At 45.3% G+C, this 19242-nt stretch overlaps 1 protein-coding gene across 7 annotated transcripts in view; it reads right to left on the bottom strand.

Moving 5' to 3' along the window:
* The window catches only part of NID2 (nidogen 2), a 61368-nt gene extending 42878 nt beyond the window's left edge, over positions 1–18490 (bottom strand). For all 7 annotated transcript variants that reach the window (XR_004987718.2, XM_036436771.2, XM_036436778.2 and 4 more), the window contains exons 1-4: positions 18185–18490; positions 17273–17581; positions 9319–9551; positions 3139–3866 (exon numbers count right to left, since the gene is read on the bottom strand). Coding sequence is in view for 6 of the 7 variants with exons in the window: in XM_036436771.2 (XP_036292664.1) it covers positions 3139–3866; positions 9319–9551; positions 17273–17581; positions 18185–18448 (1534 nt within the window). In the remaining variant the exon portion in view is untranslated. The remainder of the gene's footprint in view (positions 1–3138; positions 3867–9318; positions 9552–17272; positions 17582–18184) is intronic.
* Positions 18491–19242: the final 752 nt, after the last annotated feature.

Here is a 19242-nt window from a genome sequence, read left to right as displayed (position 1 = left end):
AATCTCCTCCTGTCTGGTAGTGACCCGTTATGGCGTCCCGGCCTAATTTGCATATTACCGCTATATATCTATATATATCTATATATATCTATATATATATATCTATATATCTATAAATATCTATCTATATATCTATCTATCTATCTATCATCTATAATATTATATACATAATGAAAAGAGCAAAGGGGGAAGCCAGACATTATAGGCTGGGGGAAGGCACCTGACCAGGGGAGACAGACGCTTGCCCTGTGAAGTTGGGGTGACGCAGGGAAAGTACTTCCCTGATGGGAGCAAGATCATTGGCCAGAACGGGCATGGCCACTGCAAGGGAATGAAATTTGAAAACAAATTATCTCCTATACAAAGGAATTTTCTCTCTTGTGGCTCATGTGCTCTTGACTCGCTTGCATTCTCCCGTGTTTCTCAATAGGCCCACCTGCGATGGGCCGATGGACTGCAGTGGGGAACACAAACCGAGCTAGCCTGATGCCAACTGGACTCTACTCCAACATGGAGAGGAGGCTCTGGACACTGGCTCCCAATTCAGATCTGTAAGCCCAGCTATACTTCTTCTATCACTGCCCTGAGGGAAACAGGACAGTGGAAACTCAGGGATGTCCTTCCAAGGAAACAAAGCTCTCTACTACATCTCATTCTCCCTGCAAGCCTCAGAAAATTATTTCTCTTGGGATATCACAAGAAACCCACCCCCATTCCCACCCAGGAGAGACGAGGACCTCTCCCTCCAGTCACAAAACCACAGAGCAGAGCTGGAAATCAAGCTCCAGTGCACCGAACACCACAGTCCACTCCTCCACTCCATCACAGAAAAAGCCAGGCGGGATGGGTCAGGCCTAGGTCTCTGCAACTCCTACCCACCAAGGGATCTCCTTTTTTTGCCAGCGAGACCTCTGGGGTGCCAAGGTTTCATTTGGGGGGAGGGGGGATATTTACTGTACAAAAGAAAGAACCTAACGCCTGCATGGTTCTATACCTCACAGACTTCTAAAACCTGAGGCGCAAACAGGGGCTCACCTATTTTCCCTCTCTGCTTTCAAGTGTTAAAGTTTTTCCTCTCCACTCTCTAACATAGTGGTGACTCGTTAGATTTTTTTTTTTTAAATGTCTCAGTGTATTAACCAGCTTTTTCCTGTGCATCTTGCCATTTCCCAGCTATCAGTGGTAGACGCCTTCCAGTGTCTGATAAATACATAGTTCGTGCCCCAGGAGAGTTACGGTTGCCACCTCTGTTCTCCACGGCCAGTTCCCTCAACCTCCTCCGCTGACTCAGTGATCTCAACCTCTCACAGCTCAAAGCAGGAGGGACAGCCCCTTCCTCTTCCCAATTAATAAATCGCTCCGTGGGTCTGCTTTTTAACATTCCAACCTCTTCCCAGGGCAGGAAATCACAAGTGCAAACACCACTGAGAAATACATCATTGCCTCAAAATTCCTGAAAACCTTTAATACTTAGCTTCAAACTTTCTCTAGATGTATGGAACTTAAGCTGGAAAGTCAGGAAATGGCCCAGAGGGTCTGGAGGTTCCAAAGCCTTCCCCTAAAACTCACATCTCCAGCTTGGCAGCAGCACAGTCTTCAGGCACAAATGAAGGCACCACCCCTTCACAACCCGCTCCTAATTCTCCACTCACCCCGCCCCCATCTCATTCCCACCGCTGTAAATGTTCCATAATTAGTAACAGCAGCCACCGCTTATGAAGAGCCAACTGGTGCAAACACTAATCTAAGAACTTCATATCTCATTTAATCATATATATATATAATATATTATTGACTTTTTACAGAGAGGAAGAGAGAGAGATAGAGAGTTAGAAACATCGATGAGAGAGAATCATCGATCAGCTGCCTCTTGCACACCCCCTACTGGGGATGTGCCTGCAACCAAGGTACATGACCTTGACCAGAATCGAACCCAGGACCTTTCAGTCCACAGGTCAATGCTCTATCCACTGAGCCAAATCAGTTAGGGCTCATTCAATCCTCTCAACGTATTTAGAAGTCAGAGGCTGGGGGATACAGAAGTTGCCTCGTGTGACCTGGCAAGGAATGTGGCAGCCAGGACTCTAGAACCCGAGTCTGACACCAACACTCTCCCTCTGGTCACTCCACAGTGCAGCTTTAGTCACAAGATAGTCCCCTCCCTCCTGAAATAAGCACTTCTCCAAGCAAATCCCATACCACCGCAGAAGACCCTCTTTGCTAGGTCGACTTTTTTTTTTTTTTTTTCTTTATCACAAAAGGGATGGGAAACAGAAAAAGTGAAAGAAACAAAACAGGAGATCCTGAAGAATGCCTTCACCTCTGACCTCCTTCCTCCCATGAGAGGTCAGAGGAGCAGGCCCTGGAACACATGGGATGGCTCTGTGGTCAGTGTCCCGTCCCATGTTTACATCCCTGGCTGGGAAGAAAGAGCTGACACGACAAGGCTGCCCTGGGAAGAGAAGGCGACACGGGCTCCGCATCTGCGTGAATTAACTAACCACCGCCTCCTCCCGCGCTTCCCTCCTGGCCCCTCGCTCAGGTCAGTGAGTCATGAAATGAGGACGAGGCTCTGGGGAGGCGATGTCACAGCTGCACAGCCGCGGAGCAGGAATGACAAGACGCAGGTGGTTAGCCATGTCCTCTCCCCGCGGCGTCCCCTCCCACGCACAGCCAAGTAGCTCTGGCCGAGGGGAGCACCAGGGTCGTCCCCTCACACAGTAAGAATCTGGGATGTTACAGCCACTTGGAACCCGTCTTCCGCCCGCCATCGCTGTGATGTGTGTGAAGACCCAGAATGTTTTATACCTTTGCTGACCTTTCAAAACCGAAATACTTCATCACCCTTGAGAGCAGCGCTGGCACGAGCAAGCCAGTCCTTCCCCGCTCGCTCCATGAGGCCCATGTTTAAAAAAAAAAACATTATTAATCGTCAAGAGATTCCAAACGGAATTCGCCTGCCAAGATGTTTTTGGCAAAGGGAAGATACTCTATCTCTGAAACATGCGTTCAGAAATCAGTTCCAATCTTCTTTTGGCTAAACTCTCCACGTACTCGCCGGAGAGGAAAGGCATGGCTCCGTGCAAAACCAGCCTTTTTAAAACTGGGACCGGAGCACCCGGTGTTCTAGCCACTTACCCCCAGTGTTGGGACCGTTATCTTCTGCCCCTTCCGCGTGGCTCCCGGGACCCCGTGGCCGGGCATAACCGGGCAGCGCCTCCACTCCTTCACCACGGGCCGGATGAGCGCCCCTTTCTGGAGACAGCGCCCCTCCATCGACGTCGGGCTGGATGCTTCTGTTTTCCAGGTAGGGCGGCGGGGCTCCCTGGGAAGGACCCAGGACATGTCCTTCTGCCTCTGATGGCGCTGGGCCTCTGGTCCATGGCTGTTCCGAAGACTCCTCTTGGCCTCCTCTCTCCGGGGCCTCCATCTCCTTCACATGCCTCCCTGGTTTGGTGTGAGAGTCCAAGGAGGCAGATGCTGTTTCCGGAGAGAACGGCCTATTTCTGGGTGTTGGGTGCACAGCGGAGTCCGGGTAGGAATCTGGAGGAGAGAGCCCACCTTCCACAGGCCCCGAGTCAGAGTTGGAGCGCAAGGAAGCGTTGGCATTGCCGTGGCCTTTCATTGCCTCCTCCGGTTCGCTCGGTGGGTATTCGGGCTCCTCCTCATTCTCACCATAATAATCCAAATCGTCCTCACTGTAGTTTCTCTCCAGGGCTGCGGCGTGGCTGAAGGAATGCTCCCGGGAAGCTGAGGCGCGGGCTTCAGAAAGGGATCCTCCAACTGTAGCTGGCTGGACGTTGTCCAGTGGGGAGACGCTGCCGATATGAAAAGCCCACACTCCAGGAATCCCCAGGTTGCTGTGTCTAAAAAAACAAAACCACAAAATAAAAAGGGGATAATGCCTTGTAATAAAAATGACCACTACCCATCTTCCTACAAATGGTGAGCAATTTTATAGTTACTTATTAATTAAATTTCTTTATTAAGGTGTCATATATTTGTTCTCATCCCCTCATTCCCATCCTCCACCCCTCCACACTCATGCTCCCACCCTTTTTGTCCTTGACCACTGGTTAGGCGCACAAGCCCTTTGGTTGATCTCTCCCTTTTATCCCCACCCTCTCTCTGAGGTCCAACAGTCTGACCCATGGTTCCTTGTCTCTGGGTCTGTTCTTGTTCATCAGTCTATGTTGTTCATGAGCGATTTATTTTAAAACTAAAAGACTATCAAGATCAGATTCAGAGTTTTCCTTGGTATAGAAAAAACAAATAAAATGAGACTTACATGTTAACTAAAAGGATGATACTGGAATTTTGATATAAACAACCTCTTATTTATAGTCACTTTCAAAGGCTGTGTTCCACAGAATGCTAGACTGTCAAGTTGTAACCTGCTCTACAATCCACATTTTATCTGAAATCTGGCTGATTGAAAACAAAGAAGGAATGCAGAAATATTTATCTTTCTTCTACTTTTAGGAAAACATATGCTGCCCAGCCGGTGTGGTTCACTGGTTCAGTGTCAAACCCAGGAACCAAGAGGTCACAGGTTTGATTCCCAGTCAGGGCACATCCCAAGTTTCGGGCTTGATGACTTGCAGGAGGCAGCTGATTGATAATGATCCCTGTTCCTCTCTCATGTTTCTCTCTTCCTATTCCTCTCCCTTCCTCTCTCTCTCTCTCAAAAAAAAAAAAAGAAAAGAAAATGTATGCTAAAATTTTTTTGCCAAACAATGACTACCACATGCTTTTAAGAGTGAGTTATCCGTCAAGTGCTTAACATTTTTCAGTACAATCTACAAGGCAGGGGCAGTGGCCATGCCCAAGTTTATAGAAGAGAAAATAGGTTTAGAGAGGCTAACTAATCTTCTTAATAATGAACAGCTTGGATTAGGCACTAAGTCCAAAACCCATTCTCTACACTTGGGCTTTATATTATTATAAAATAATTATTATTTTATGTCAGAAAACAAATACTCTATAATTAATCAGCACCTGAGTTATTATAACTCCACAACATCTGAATTACCATACTCTGCAGAATGTTAAAGACATTTCACTGCGTAGTCACATGGTCCAATCAGTTAACTAATTCATGGAGAATGGTTAAGTCAATGTAAAAAAAATTCAAAGAAATACAACTGAACAAGTCTAAAATGTTGAGCAACCACAGAACAAAGTTAAAGGGAAAGTAAGAAAGTAGTTTAATCAAAATGCCACAAATAACGTCCCAGATGGTTTGACTCAGTGAGTAGAGTGGCAGCCAGCAGACTGAAGGATCTCAGTTCGATTCTAATCAAGGGCACATAGCTGGGTTGCAGGCATGATCCCTGGCCCTTGTCAGAGTGGGTGTGAGAGGCAACCAATTGATGTCTCTCTCTCATATTGATGTTTCTCTCTCTCTGTCTCTCCCCTTCCTTCCACTCTCTCTAAATATCAATGGGGAAAAAATATCCTCGGGAATGAATCTCTCTCTCTCTCTCTCTCTCTCTCTCTCTCTCTCTCTCTCTCTCCCTATCTATCTATCTATCTATCTATCTATCTGTTTATCTCTATCTCTATGTGTATGTGTGTGTGTGTGTGTTATTGTTATGATTATTGCTGCTGCTGCTATTCTAATTAGCTTAGGAAAACAGGAATATAGAAAGCAAAACTATGATCCTTTGTGTAATATGCTATGCATTGTAAGTTCTGAGAATTAATGTTGGTATTTCTTGGCAAGCAAATAAGGAACACTAAAGAGAGACCCCTGAAGAGCTGAGAATACTGAGTTTATTATCACATCGGAGGTGTTGCAGCTGTGAAATGTCTTCTTGATGTTAGAAACAGAAAACTATAAAAGCTTCAAAGAGTAGGAAAATACAAATTATGGCAGATAAAAGCTAAGTAAAATAACCTTCTCATTAAATATAAATCATTATCTTGGTTTTGTCAGTGTGCATGATGGGAAAGTAACCAATTCGAGTTTATCCTAAAGTCCAAGGTCATTTGGAAAGTTTAGTGATGGAAAGAATTCATTTCCTAGAAAGAAAAACAAGACTACAGAATGGGATGTCAGTGACATCCTCCCTGAGTTGTAGGGAGGATAAAGTTAGAAAATCACATAAAATGCCTAGCATGGGGCCTTGCACGTAATAAGTACTAATCAACTACTATCTTCCAGGAAATAGGAAAGTATAAGTACAAAAATGCAGATGTGTGCATTCTTATTCAAATTTTCAGAAGATTTATGACAAACACACTATGAATTATATAATGTATGGCCTTTGAGCTTATAACAATGGGACAAGTTTAAGGAATACAAAGATTCCACTGACTAGCGAAGTAACTTAACTCTTTAGGGTTGTATACTGAAGTACCTGAAGTGAATGGCATGATGTGTGTGTACTTTAAAATACTTAAGCAAAAAAGAAAAAAAAATTGATGAACATGGCAATGGCAATAACTTGAATTTAGATCACACGCATTTGGCTGTTCATTTAGCTACTCTCTCCACTTTTCTCTATCTTTTAAAATTTAAATTATGAGAAGTAAAAAAAGAAGATTTAATTGCAGATCATTTCTACAATTTGGAGGTAGAGAAGACCTTTCTGAGAATAACTTCAAGACTGAAATTATAAAGGAAAAGATAACTCTCAACTTCTAACTTCTAGATCTTTAAAAATGAACAACTGGATAAAAATATGCACAGCATAGAAGAGGACTGAGATCTTTACCATGTTTTTTTTGTTTGTTTGTTTTGTTTCTGTTTTAAAAGGGTTCTTTGTAAACACCAACAGAAAATAGCAAAGGTTTTGGACAGATACATCACAAAGAAGATAGAGAAATGGCTAATAAACTATGGAAATGTGTTCAGATTTACTAGTAACCAAAGCAATGAGAAAATAAGAACATTTTATACCTGTTAGATTCACAAATATTAAGAAGGATAAAAGCCTATAGGGAACAGACACTGCCAATCACTGCCCTGCAATACTGGTGAGGATATAAGTTGGTGCAATGCTTCTGAAGGGCAATTTGTTAACGCACATCAAAATGTGAAACTTAATACATCCTTTTTCAAAAATTCCACTTTTAAGGGAAATGAGAATCTGAGCAATGTAGAGGGTGAGGCAAAAGTAGATATACAGTTGTTCATATGGAAAATAATAAAATACGAGAATAAATTCTGCTTCACATGCTCACAACTGTAAACCTATTTTTGCCCCACTTTGTATATTATGCTGTTTACTGCTAAGATATTTACAACAGGATAAACCAGAAACATGAAATGTTCATTGATAAGTTGTCTTAATAATACAGAATAGATATGATACATGTTTTAATTGCCTTAAAATGATCATATAACAAATATTGTACTGAAAGAGGCCTATGATATCCTTATGGCTTTTAACTTCTTTTACATATACTTACCTAAAATTCTGGAAGGACTATCAACACCAGTTATCACTTGAAGTAGTGATACTGGGTAATTTTTTACTTTGATTTATATTATTCTGCATCGCTTGTAATTTTATTTTGTTTTTTAATATTAAGCGTGACTTACACTTAAAGAAGAATCCCTCTGTTAGTCATTTTGGCCCCATAACTATTCTGCTCTCATCAAGCAACTCAGAAGTTTATGGGAAGCATCAAAGATAAAAATGAGAGAAGGCACGGAAGGAGGTAAATGAAAGTGTGTGTGTGTCCTTTTTAAAATTTTTTTAAAAAGTTGATTTTAGAGAGAGGAAGGAAGAGGGAAAGAGAGAAACATCGGTATGAGAGAGAAACATTCATCGGTTGTCTCCCACATGTGCCTCAACTAGGAATTGAACCCACAATCTGGGTATGTGCCCTGATTGGGAATTGAACCTGCCAACTTTTGGTGTATGGGACGATGCTCCAACCAACTGAGCCACCAGGTCAGGGCCGTGTGTGTAGTCTTAGGGGCCGTTATGGTTGTGGTGGGGGAGCATGCCTGCTTTTCTGACAGGCTCTTTGGCCCCTACCACCTCCTGTGCCCTGGGGTGGGAGCTGTTGACCTAATCGTCTGTCAGCCCTGCTAAAAGGCAAGTTGCTAGTGCAGGGCCTGTGCCCTAGACACCTTTGTCTTTCAAGTGTGTGGCCCCTGTGAGCTCTCCATTATATCGGAGGAGCAGAGACTCTGAGGCTTCCAGGGTGGAACAGTCAGGTGGAATCTAGGGGAAAAAAGCAAGGAGCGAAGTTTTCTCAACCAGAGTCTAGACTAAAAGGCTAGATGGAGACCTACAGATGCACAGGAACGGAAAAGAAAACCAGGCGTCAGCACAAAATAAGTGGTTCAGAGCCCCAGTCTTGTGCTTAAATTTTGGCTTTGCCACTTAATAACTGGGATTATAGGCAAGTTAACTTCCCTAAGCTCATTTGTCAAGTTTGAGAAAAGAATCTAACTTACCTCCTAGGATTCTTGTGAGTTTTAATTAAGACAGCCTCTAGAGACTGTTTAGCACAATGTTTGGTGAGTGGTAAGTTCTCAATAAATGTTAGGCCGAGTAACCATATTTGGCTACAAGACCAGCCCTCGGTAGCTAAGCAGAGCAGATGGCATGCGAATGTGTAAAGTGTTTCAATGCCCAGGAATACTCTAGTGAAACCAAGAGGCAGGAAGGGCGGCTGCACAGCCAAGGTGTTCTGTCTGGCTTTGGCATCCGTATTCAGGAAAGAAATAAAAGCAGATATATTTTTAAAATTAATAGATGACCAGAGGTGCTGCCCCTATACTGGCGTGATGTGGACTGACGAGAACTGAAAGGGCTTAGATTGCATGAGCAGAGTAAGCCGCCGATGGGACTGAGGGGCTGCTCCATGGAAAACCAATAATACGGCCACAGTGAAACCATGACACTGCTAAAAGCCTATCCATCTATTTGTTTACGTGTTTCCCGAATTACTTTACTCTAACTTTTAACACATTATCTGTTTAAAAGACTAAAATCACAACACCTCCTTCTGTGAAATAAGTAACCTGGAAAAACTTCAATCTGGGCAGTTATATTCCTGGGTATTTTTATGTGGTTCCAAGAGCAATATTTCCCATAGCAAACCTCAGTGGCTCTGCAAACACACACACACACACACACACACGTGAGTTCTGTTTCAGGTATCTTTAGCCAACAGGGCAAGGAAAATAAAGGACCTTTTATATTTGGTGGCCTTGCTCCTCCCGGGGTCTAGTCTAGATGCCTTCCTTAGAAACCACCAAGATATTATTGAATGGTCTTCTGACCACTTGGGTTTGGGGAGCTCCAGAGGGTCCTTCCATTCCAACAGGGAAAGGCTTAGCCCTGGGGCACTTACTGGTAGAGGTTTTTCACAGACTGTTCAGTGCTAGTCAAGCTAAAGTACGGTCCCTCTGTCTTCAGGTCATCGATCTCCCCTCGGCAGAAGCCCACCCGGGCTGGAAGCTCGAGCTGGACATTGTAGGACTCTTTGGGGCGCGTCCCAAAGAAATGAAGGCCATTGACAGGGTAAAGAAAGAAGGTGTAGGTATCGGACTCATCGTATGCCAAAACTGCCTGGAAAGTGTTCAGCTGCGGGGAGGGGGAAAAGAAAAGGAAATATTCTTAATAAAACAAACAAACAAAAAGACAATGCAAGCAAAGCACCATCAAGTACAAAGGGTTTCCCCCCTCATTAGGATTTTTCCAAAAATTTTTTATATGTACTATTCTTTTAAATTTCCTCTTCAAGTGACAATATAATTTAATAAGCTAGGTCAGATATAATCATGTTTTATCAATTCAGATTAATAGCTGAAATATGTATAGGTCCAAAAAAAACTGGTTAAAAACATAATACCTTTTAAGGTATAAATGCTCAATTCCAAACTCTTTCAGAGCTGAGAGCAAGTAGCAAACTTACCTTGTTCATTCCCACTGCCCTAGCTTCCTGCCCTGGACACTCACCTGGATCATTCATTCATTCATTCATTCACCTATTTATTGAATGCCCATTGTGGGCAGCATGGTGTTGGGCACTGGCTCATCGAAAGACCTCCTTACTATTGCCTCACTCTCTTTTCTCTTCCATTCATCTCTCTACACCCCCTACCAGAGTATAAAGGTTAGAGGAAGCAGAGACACAGAGGTTAACATTCCCCCTTTTTGTCCCGTGTAGGTTTTCACGTTTTCCTGGACTGAAAACCTCCTAACCCTCTGCTGCTTCCCCTTAGGGTGTGCTGTGATTCCATATAGATCGATGTCTGTCCTCTGACCCTCCGTGACACCTTTGTGAGTGTTTCTAGTTCACATTCACCTCATTGTGCCTGGGTTGCGGGCTTGATCCCCAGTGTGGGGCATGCAGGAGGCAACCGATCAATGACTCTCTCTCATTGATGTTTCTATCTCTCTCCCTCTCCCTTCTTCTATGAAATCAATATTAAAAAAAAAAAAAGAGTTTAGGGGAGTGGGGCTGGTATATTTGCTATTATAGTTGTTGATTATTTTATCAGCAAGACTTGTGTTTTCCAAAAACAAAAGACAAGAGATGTTTTCTAGAATTTCTCAAAGCTGGGAAGCCAGAGCTTCTGCCAAATATAAACCAAGAGTGTCTGCATCATGTCTATACATCATCATGTAATATATATACTACGTTATCGCCGAAACTGGTTTGGCTCAATGGATAGAGCGTCGGCTTGGGGACTGAAGGGACCCAGGTTCAATTCTGGTCAAGGGCATGTACCTTGGTTACGGGCACATCCCCAGTAGGAGGTGTGCAGGAGGCAGCTGATGGGTGACTCTCTCTCATCAATGTTTCTAACTCTCTATCTCTCTCCCTTCCTCTGTACAAAATCAATAAAATATATATATATTTTTTAAAATATATATATATATACTACGTCATCAATTAATGGATCCAGGAACTTTCAAGTTTTACTATAGTCAGAATAAATAAAGCTCAACTAGGGAGAGAAAAGAACTCCAGGAAAGAGAAAGAACCTGTTTCCAAAAGCTAAGCTTTCAAAGCTCCTGGCATTGATTGCCCATAATAAACCCGAGATAGGAAGAAATCCTGGTTCTAAGTTTAGAGACATTCTACGAGATAAGGAAAGTCTACAGATGGTGAAGGAATAGAAGGGATGGGAGGTGAGCTGGGGGAGGGGGGAAAAACACAGAGCTGGGAAGAGGAGGGTGTGACTTTGTACTGTGGGGCCTGGGCATTAAGCACTTTTTATTCCTTCTTTCAGTCAGTCAGCAAATTCAAGGAACATTTACTCAATGTCTTTTACACGCCATCCCGGAGACAAGCACTTATTACAGGTGGCAAGCATTTAATTACGTGTCTCCACTGAGGCAAATAAAAGAAGAATTTTAAAATAGAATTTAGGGTCCCCAAGTACACACCAACAGTTTGGCTACTGAAAACCACCCACCCACCAAATGATCACTTTTTATCGTATATCAACATAAGGTTATGCAACAAAAGGTTCATATGCCATTTGTCAGTTCCAGAAAATTCTACATCTCATTGCTAAAGCGTGGCTTACACAAGTCCTGAGGGCTGCTCCTCCTCCCAAGGCACTCGCTGACCGGCTTCCAGACCGGAAAGGTCTTCACATTCCTAGAGACAAGCCTTTGCAAGAACCCCACACGCTCTGTCCCTGAAGGGAAACCCTCAGATGGGCTGCCAAACCCCACAAAAGGGTCACAGGTTCCCAACTCCCCCTGGATCCCAGGGAGGGGAGGGGGGCCTTCCCAGTCAGAGGAGCAGCATAGACAGGATCAGGGCCAGGGGCTGCGGAGCTGCAAGGCTTCTGTCATCTTGTTATCAGGAAGAGAGAAAAGCCAGAGCCCTCAGCAGAAGGCAGGCAGGAGTCGGGCTGTCCTCTGCAGGTATAGGACCACCCGTCAGTATTGCCTGGATACTCGCAGAGCCAAGCTGATGGATATCAAATGTACCCATCTAATTCATTGAACTCAGTGGTCGGCAAACTCATTAGCCAACAGAGCCAATTATCAACAGTACAATGATTGAAATTTCTTTTGAGAGCCAAATTTTTTAAACTTAAACTTCTTCTAGCGCCACTTCTTCAAAATAGACTCGCCCAGGTGGCGGTGTTTTGTGGAAGAGCCACACTCAAGGGGCCAAAGAGCCACATGTGGCTCATGAGCTGCAGTTTGCCAACCACAGATTTAACTAATTTGTCATCTGGCAAAAAAAAATCAGAACAGTGCCAACTTTATCCCAAAAAGACTGGCCTGTAGTGGCTTGCAAAAATAATGAAAATTAGTCACTATAGGGTGACTCATAAAGGGGTCATAGTTTTCTCTCTTCCTGAGGGTCGCATGCTTTCCACAGTACAGCATCTCTGACTTCTGGCCTCAGAGTTTGGTGTCAGCACTAAATGCCATGCCTTGGCATAATTCTCCATCGCCCATTACCTGTATGATACTGTCACATGCATGATTTTCACCCACTCATTTTCTGCCTAAATCCTACAGAGCCCGCCCCAAATCCAAAGGTAAATGCTCAGTGCTATCACATCCCTTCCTGACCTTTAGTCTTTAGCAGGTCAGCATTTCTTTCATCAATTTCCTTATCTGTCTCATTCTCTAGTCCTCACAGCTATGACTCAGCCTCAGGTCAAACTCTTTCAGATCAACTGCAAACCTCCCCTCTTCTAGACTACAGCTCCAGAAGTCAAAAAGTAGCAACAAAGTCCTGCTCTTACCTCGAATTTTCTCTGTGCCTCCAATGCCCTCCATCAATGACCACCATCCTTTGAAACAAGTCAACATATCTCAGGCCCCACAGGGGCCTCCAATGGGCACCTTTCTGCTCATCTTATGCTACTGCCCCATGACTCCTTCACCCATTTCTCCAGCCTCAGCTCCCCAGCCTTCTCCCACACCCTAGCTCAGAACAACCTCTCCTGCTGCCTCGCTCTCAAGATCCATTCTTCTAGCCCAACTTAAAATCCAGATCAACACAACATTTCCTGTATCACACAGATCTGTGTAAACAGTTCTGTGTAACCCCCATCCCTCCAACAACAGCAAAGCAATACTCCTCTTCCCCCCCAAAATGCAGCTAAAGTAAACACTAGCCCTCTGTCCGTCAATAAGTTCTTAATGTCAATACCGTGACTTCTTTGCTCCGTGAAGTACCTATGACAGCTCTAGGAATCTCAGATGAACTGAGTTGATAAACACTATTTGTTCATATTTTTAGATGCAGTTACATCTTGATATCCCTGCAGTATCAGCTACAACATCCTGACACACCCACCATGAACATCCATGGAGAGGATGGGCAACAACTGACATTGTTTGAGTAGTAAAGATGCCATTCCTCTGATATCTTCACATTTCAGGTAACTTTGCAACATAAGGTTAATATGCCAAGGTTTAAGAAATCCTTCACGCAAAGTAGACGACTTGCCAAAATCTACCTCCAAAGAACTATTAAAACAAGAACTCAAGTCACAGAGCTCTGTGAAGTATTCAGAACAACCTTCAGCATGGGTAATTGAAAACAACAGGCTTTCTCGAAACAGAATCCTTATCTCCTTTCTAAATGAAACAAACTCTGAAGCCAACTCAGCACATGCCAATGTCCAAAGATAGATTTTAATTAGAAAAGTGATAAAGAGATGGAATCCACAAATCTTCCTGCACTCCCCACCTCCCCCCAAAAAAGCCTGAATGGAAACTGCAATTTGGAAAACCTTGTATTTAAAGAGTCCTTGTATAAAGGACTTGCGTCATAGCATCCTTGCAAGATCAAGAAATAAAAGAACCAGAACTGGTCCCATCAAGCCATAAAGGGGAACACAGATTGGGTGAGCATCCACACCAGATGGGTCTAAGGCAGTGGTTTTCAACTTTTTTAATGCTTCGACCCTTTAATACAGCTCCTCATGTTGTGGTGACCCCAACCATAAAATTATTTTTGTTGCTACTTCATAACTGTAATTTTGCTACTGCTATGAATCGTAATGTAACTATTTGTGTTTTCTGATGGTCTTAGGTTCTACAGCAGCTGTCATGACCCACAGGTTGAGAACCGCTAGCAGCGTCTCCCAAGACTATCGGAAAACACATATATTTACATTACAATTCATAACAGTAGCAAAATTACAGTTATGGAGTAGCAACAAAAATAATTTTAAGGTTGGGGGTTACCACAACATGAGGAACTGTATTAAAGGGTCGAGGTGTTAAAAAGGTTGAGAATCACTGGACTAAGGGATGGCAGTGGCTACATAAAAATGTCACTTTAGTTCATTCTCACAACAATCCTGTAAGGCAGGCATTGCTACTCCATTTCCCAGCTTAGGAAACTAAGGCTGAGACTGAGTCATTGTTTCTGAAACCACCGGATAACATTTCATAATCACTTTTTCTTTCAAAATGGTTTTATCTTTATTGCCATTGTCTTTACATCACCCGGAAAGATGGGTAAGAGAAGCATTATTTCCACACTACAGAAGAAATTGAGAAAATTAACAAAGTCATGCTATCTGTATTTTAATTTTCTATTTCAAATAAGGAACTGACAAAATTAGAACTTAAAGCTGTAGTGTGATTTCATCTCCCCTATTTATCTCACTCAAGTTAGTCTTTCTATTCCGTGGTGAAAAGTAAGGCAGATACAGCTGAATCGCTCCAGACTGTTGGAATACTAATTTGTATCAAGAGTGTCCTAGGTAGCAGATTTCATTCCAAGCTCATTTTTTCTTTGAATGCATTATGGTTCCTAGGACTCTTCTGGTACTAAGATCACATCAAGACCATAAAGGTCCAGCCTTATCTATTGGGAGTCTTACGAAAAGGCACAACTATTGTGTCTACCTTCATCACCCATGCCAAGGAAATGGGTCTTGCGTGGAAAAAAAATGTCTGGGTAAAAGCAACCAAAAAACCTAAGACCCAAGAAATTTGTATTCTAAACCTACCTTTCCCTCACTAAGAGCACAAGTCTGGACAACAGCTTTAACTTCTATTTTCCATTATCTGTGCAATACAAATGATAAGTCATGTGGTACTTATCTTGTAGGATTGTTGTGGGAAGACAGTACCGATAAAAATATTGTTATCAGCAGGAACTAGATAACTTAACAACCTATGTAAGTTAGTCAATCTTTCTTGGTGCCCTCACCTCAATGAAGTCAGAAAGAATTCTCTTAACAAAAACTATCAGTCCCCAGCTTTAAATCCTTCAAAGGTTGCCTATCTCCAAATAACCAAGTCCAAGCTCTCAGCACATTATCTGCTAATCCCCACCTCTTGGCCTTTCCGGCCTCCTGTCCCACCCCCTTCCTCTTCAGTGATTATATAACACACATAGTGCCCCAAACCCATTCTACTCATGGGTGATGTGTCATAGACTATCCTTCTGGGAATGTTCCACTCTGCTCAACTCAGACTCAAAGCTACTGACTCATTGAACCCTTCCCTGATAGTGTCTCCTAACCAGAGAGGGGTAGAGTTAGTCTCCCTACTTACACTTATCATATTGAATAACAATGAATGTTCCTTCTAAATGTCCTTTCATGATGTCTATGTCAGTCCTGACATACAGTAAGTATGCAAAAAAGGTTTGTTGGATGAATAAATCTCAACTACGCTTAAATGTAAATTGCTTACACACACACATATATATATAAATACGCCATATATATGTTTAGAAAAAAAGACTGGAAGAAAATAAACTATTAGCAGTGGTGACCTCTGGTAAGTGGAATTATAACTCATGTTTATTTTCTTTTCTAAATGTTTTATTGTAAGTATGTTATAGTTAATTTTAAATGTTTTTAAACGTATAAACAAAAATGAATGAATGAATGAATGCAACATAATGGTGAGGGCCATACCTTACTTTCTCCAACTCTTTACCTAGCCCAATGTCCTGCCCAAAAGAGGTGCTCAATATATCTGTTCAAATTCAATGTATTCTGTTGAACTGAATAATTAAAATGTCAAACCATGTATTGTTTAAAAAGTATTCAATAAATAAAACTAGATGTTGCCTGACACCCCCCCCCCCAAAAAAAAAAAAGAATGAGTGGCCAAAAAATCATAAATTTGAACACTTTATTTCTAAATCTTCTTTGCTTAGTGCAGTCTTTATAGTAAATACTTCTCTTACAGAACTCATAAAAATGGCCACCATCTTGAAATACTCAGTTGAGAGTGGGCAAGCTACTTCATCTCTCAGGGAAGAGATGTACCGTCTTTCTGTAGCTAAGAAACTTTTTGATGAGTTAAAATAGAGATAAATTGTAAGTGTTTCAGCCCTTGGAGTACAACACTTCTGATTCAGGTCTCATTTCATGGGAGGAAGTCCCTACTTACTCCAGGATTGAGGCAGTTTACCATTTGTCAAGCCACTCTGACCCCACCTGATGCCCATTTGGTTGTTGCCAAGCCTGGGTTGCTCCTCAGGTGTGGACTATAAAACAAATTGAGGACAGTCTCCTGTAAACTAGGGGGCATGGAAATGTGGAGGGCAAGTTGGCAAAAGCTATCAATAACCTTATAGAAAGCCCATTCCCTCTGGCCCACCAATTCAAACCCTAAAGTGTCAATGAAAGACATGTGCAAAGATTTAGCTTTAAAAGAGTGCTTCCCAAAATTAGTTATAATGATAAAAAAAAAAAATTTGGAAATAACCTTAATGACCACTGTGGTAAATCCAGTGGGTGGACTATGATGCAGACTTTATAAATAATGTTGTAGAAACAGATTTACTGACACTGAAACATATTCACAATATACTATTTAGTGAGGGGGAAAGTAGGCTACAAAACAGTATGTGCACTGTGAACCCATCATTGTTAACAGAAAATGACAGATAAATATAGATATTGATAGAGGGGGTGGGAAAAACTTCTGGAATAAACAGGAAAAATGTTTAACAGTGGTTATCTTTGAGTGGTAGGAAAAAGAGAGGTTGTTCTTTTTTTGTGAACTGCCTGTGTTTGCTTATGTTTTTCTTTCAATGAACATATAATTAGAAATAATTCTTGCATACTTAGAGGTGATTCTTAAAACAAACAACCAAACAGGGAACTGCCTTGTGCTCTGAGGGCCCTCAGCATCTGCACAGGGGCCCTCTCACCCCCTCACCACATTCTCCCGCTAGAAGGGACCACCTCTCAGGTCTTCAATGGAAGCCTGAAGACCTCATACTCAAGCCACTTAGCAGACTCCGAGGAAAAGACTCCAAGTCGCTCCCTGGGTTCTAGCCTAGAATTCAAGCCCATCCCCCAACTGGCTCAGCAGCTTCCCAAGCACCCCTTGTCCCTTACCTCTCCGGAGGGCGGCATCCCGAGCCTGGGCTCCTGGTAGGCGCCCACCTGCTCCCAGGTGGCCAGGAAGGCGTGCGTGGGGGTGAAGTCCGAGGCGGAGCTCGGGAAGCCGGTGCGCGCGTAGCGGGCCGCCAGGTCCAGCACGTCGGGGCTCGCGTCCTCGCGGTACAGGATCCGGCCCCGGCCCTGGCTCGTGTCCATGTCGGCCAGGAAGGGGGCGATGGCCGGGAAGTCCGTGGGGAAACCATCGTCCACATACTGGGTCTCCCTGGGGAAGTCTTGGGTGGAGATGATGCCGTTGGTGCCCACCTGGGATGGGGAGGGGAGGGGGACAAAAGGTGGCGGTCGGTCGCAGGATCTACAAGAAGCCAAGGGCCGCCACCACGGACCCACACGTGCACGCCCACCCTGCCCCGCTGGGAGAGAAGGGAACCGCCCCGGGCGTGAAGCTCCCCGTTCCCCAAAGCCTGGGAGGCCAACTCCTGGTTCAGAGCAACTCCAGCCCGTGTCCCACCCGCCCACCCGTCCCCTACAACGACGGAATGGGTCCGGGAGCCCTAAAACGTGTTCGCGTACTTCGCGCGAAACCCTGGAGAAAACCTTCCAAATCCGGGGAGGGGGCACCCCAGCTCTGCAGACGTGCACAGCCTCCTCGCCGCCCTCCCTGGAAGCCCCTTGGGCTGCCCTAGCCATGCAACCTCCTTTCCTGCCTGGCCGCTCCCTAGAGGCAAGGAAAGCAGTGGGTCCGGCAGCAGCATCGTCGCAAAGCCTGGTCCCACCCCAGGGGCGCTCAGGGACACTATTTCCTCCCCTCGGAAGCCAGGGTTCGGTGAGCCCCACATTGCACGGACCCCCTGGGAAGGAGTTGCATGAAACCCGCCGGGTCCCGCACCCAGAGGGGACCGAACTTACGTAGAGGTAGTCGAACTGAGCTTCGTAGAAACGCAGGGGGCTCGCCAGCTTCACCGCGGCTGAGCTTTCGTCGTCGCCTTCCTTCAGGAGCTGGTCCCCCCTGAACTGCCCGTAGGGGAAGAGCCCGCTGGGGTCCAGCGCCGCGGCCCGGGGCAGCAGCAACAGCGGCAGCAGCAGCGGCAGCAGCAGCGGCAGCAGCAGCGGCAGCAGCAGCGGCGGCGGCGCCCGCAGCGCCCGCAGCCCGGCCGCCCGGTCCCCCCGCATGCTCGCTCGGCCTGGGCTGCCCCCCGCACGGTCCCAGCCCGCGAGCCCACTGGCCGCGCAGCGCCCGCTCCAACCTGGTTCCCCGCGGGCTCCGGAGGGGGCGGGCCTCCCCGCCCTCTCCGCGCGCTGATTGGTCGAGGCCCTTCCCGGGGACCAATCCCCGGCTCTGAGAAAAATTCGACAGCAGCTGCCACATCTGGTTCTTGTTAAAAGTTTTCTGAGGCAGGGCTTGCGGAAGCGGCCCCGCTTTTACCCCGGGCGAGGTGAAAGCCCCCGACCTGCGCTGCCCAGAGCTTGCCCCTTCTTGCTCCGAGATCTCCCGGGGCACCCCCTCCCTCCCTCCCGTCCGGTCCCCGCGAGCCCCGCCCCCCGGGACCCGAGGGCCCGCTAGTCTGCAGGCAGCTGCGCTGCAGGAGGGGATCTCAGCGCAAAGGGGGAACCCTGCGGCGGCGCGTGCCCCCTACCCAGCTGGCAGGGCCAGGGTGTGTGCCGGGGTCCCAGGGGCCCCTTGTCCTCCAGGCCAACCCCGAGGGCCGAGAAGCAAAGGGGATTGGTCGCAGTCGCACCCTCTTGGACCGCTTCTCTGGCACCCAAAGAAGTCCAGTGGAGAAGCGCGGCTTTGTACGGAGTCAGAGGGGCTGACTCCTAAGTTCCGTCCAGGTCATGGAACTGTTTGCCTTCCCCGGGGAGAACCGCACCCGGGAAGAACATGAAAAACGACAGTGTGTGATCGGTTCCGTTTGGGGCGTGGGAAGAGGCGTCGGGTTTGGGAATCAGACAGAGGGGCGCGGCAC

This window comes from Pipistrellus kuhlii, unplaced genomic scaffold, assembly GCF_014108245.1.
Source record: "Pipistrellus kuhlii isolate mPipKuh1 unplaced genomic scaffold, mPipKuh1.p scaffold_m20_p_1, whole genome shotgun sequence".
In the NCBI taxonomy this organism is placed as follows: domain Eukaryota; kingdom Metazoa; phylum Chordata; class Mammalia; order Chiroptera; family Vespertilionidae; genus Pipistrellus; species Pipistrellus kuhlii.
The sequence above is the reverse complement of the archived record's forward strand: the minus strand, read 5'-3'. Positions and strand labels throughout refer to the sequence as shown.